The following is a 2,594-nucleotide window of genomic DNA, read 5'->3' on the forward strand; positions in this document are numbered from 1 at the left end:
GCCTCAACTCTCGCGGCCCGGTACCAAACGACTCACGGACCGGTACCGGTCCGAGGCCCGGGGATTGGGGACCGCTGCTCTACACCATATCTGAGTGTCTGTGAACTTCGTGTATGTGAGGCTGTTTGTCAGAAAGCTCTCAGTGAGGTGTTGATAGGTTGAAATGCTGAGATATGCATGATATGCCACACCCTGCACACAAATACACAGACCTATAAAAACACCTCATCAGTTGTGCCTGCATGTGTTCCTGCACTTACCAATAAATAACCAAACACCAATCAACTCGTAGATTTTGACTCTGATCAGTGAGCCAGACCACGGTGAAAATGTCTGTGAAGATCCTCTCCATCACTCTCCTCCTGCTCTCGGTGTGTGTGTGCTGCCACTTCTCTGAAGGTAACTGTGCTCTTACTTTTCCACAGAAAAATGAGGGAAAAAAAGAGATAAAATAGATTATTTGATCACAGCAATGAATATTTCCAACAATGGCTTCTACCTGTTTGCGAATAAGGTTCACTTATGATATTTTGGTGTTTTATTGGGCAGGACCACTGTGTAAAGACCACAAACCTTTACATCAGTCATATTCTGGTATCTGCTCAGTCTATAATTGTACTTGTTTTTTCCAGCATTTACACTCAACTTCTACCCACAAAGCTCCAGACACCCTGGAAGCTGTTTTCTGGGCTAAGTTTCGTTAGTCAGTCATGGAATTTTAAAGGCGTCCTTTACGTCTACATTTAGAAGAAGTCTTGGAGATTTGTATTTCATAAGTACAACATTCACCTGATTTTTTGTGTTCAATTGCTGGACTGATTGACAGCCACACCATATCCATTCATGCTATACTGCTTACCATAAACAATGTTTGTACTATTTATGTTTATCTACATGCAAACTTTTGTTTTCTGTCACTTATGGGATTATGTCTCACGCTGCGTTGCATGCCAGGCATATGTTGTAAGACACTTAAACTATCATAACTGCCAACTTATTAGTGTAGCACACTTGGTGCAGTGGTTTCCTTCAAACAAATTCACTCTGTAACTAAATCTCACTGCTTCATTTTAGTTTCTAGCAAAGTCATCATTTCAGTGGGTTTTTGGAGGGGTGCATACATTGTGACTCATTGCATAAGGCATGAAAGCAGGAAATGAGAGAGACACAGAGAGAGTATAAAATAATATCTTGCAGCTACGGGACAATATTTTTCACCATTCAGTTAATTAACATAATGCCAAAATTGCCCAAAAAGTGCTTGAGGGCCCCGAAGTGCTGAGAACATTGATTTGTTAAACTTGTTGACTGATTTGCACAAAAAAATGCCTGTGCACTGTAACATAATTTCAGGTCACATTTTAAAAGTCATCTTCTGTTTAGTAATGTAAGGAGCTTCATATTTTAAAACTAGATTTAACTTTTATTTTCCTTCTAATTATACTTCTCCCTAGTAAGAAAAATCTATTTTTAACCTTTTATCTCCCAGGTACTTGTCGTCGTCATCCTGGACTGAAACCACCATGCTGCACTGGCGTCACCAAAGAAAATATGACTGCTGAGGTGGTGGGGCAAACATATCGTGAGCAGGCTGCAAGAGGACGCTGTGTGAAGGCTATAATGTAAGTCAGCACACGTTGTCCTACATACAAACATATACAATCTCTATAATTTTCTGTCTTTTATTTCCAGTTTTAACACAAAAGATAGGAAACAACTTTGTGCTGATCCAGACGCTCAGTGGGTCAAAGATCGTAAGTTGTGCTAAAAAGAAACACACACTGAAATAAATGCAAAGTATTTACAGAGAAAAACTGAAGCTCCTGCTTGTCTGTTTTTCCTCTCTAGTCACTGCCAAAATGAAGGAGGTGTGAAGTCTGTCTGCTGCATCAGTTTTTCCAGTATCACCTTTAAAGGCTTATTCAAACCAGAGCGCTTTCTCAGCCTGACTGTCTTAAAACTTTCTTTTTTGCATTTGTCGATTAATTTTTACTCTAACCTGTGGCGTAAACCTGTATTTTATTCATGCTGTTGACTTCATTGTTTTTTAATTGATCATTGGCGTTCAGGTTTTATTTGTGCTTTTTTTTTGTCTTATTTGTGAATCTCTTTCTGTGCATCATGTGTTTATGTGAAGCCCAATGTGGTAATACAAAAATAAACTTTGGTATTATTGAGCAAATTTTTTCCTTCTGTTGTTTCAGTGCCCACCAGACTCTCACAAAATGTCACACACATTGCCTATTGCATTCCACTAGTGTTTTAGTTGATGATGCTCACTGAGTAGACTTTTAAAAAGTTCATGCAGCCCACAAAGAACATTATTGGGCCCGAGTAGCAAAACGAAATATATATATTCAAGATTCAACATTGTTTATTTGTCACATGCGTAGTTATACAAGTACAACACACATTGAAATGTGACCTGATATGCTCCAGGACTGTGCACAAAAAGAGAGAGAACATTATATACAGTGAGTGAATATATAGAAAAAGGACATTATGTGCAGTAAGTGAGTGAGATGTATACATTATATAAATAAAATCAAATAAAACAATCTGGAAATTTGCAGTTCGAAATCTTAGAATGTACA

At 38.4% G+C, this 2,594-nt stretch overlaps 1 protein-coding gene across 1 annotated transcript; it reads left to right on the forward strand.

Moving 5' to 3' along the window:
- The first annotated feature begins 329 nt into the window (after positions 1–329).
- Positions 330–2,231, forward strand: LOC146380661 (eotaxin-like). The gene is made up of 4 exons (XM_084940232.1): positions 330–399; positions 1,490–1,622; positions 1,693–1,754; positions 1,849–2,231. The coding sequence occupies exons 1-4, from the start codon at positions 330–332 to the stop codon at positions 1,872–1,874; spliced, it is 291 nt and encodes a 96-aa protein (XP_084796358.1). The 3' UTR covers positions 1,875–2,231.
- Positions 2,232–2,594: the final 363 nt, after the last annotated feature.

This window comes from Perissodus microlepis, chromosome 9 (genome assembly GCF_051167445.1).
Source record: "Perissodus microlepis isolate ML-2025 ecotype Zambia chromosome 9, ASM5116744v1, whole genome shotgun sequence".
NCBI lineage: Eukaryota > Metazoa > Chordata > Actinopteri > Cichliformes > Cichlidae > Perissodus > Perissodus microlepis.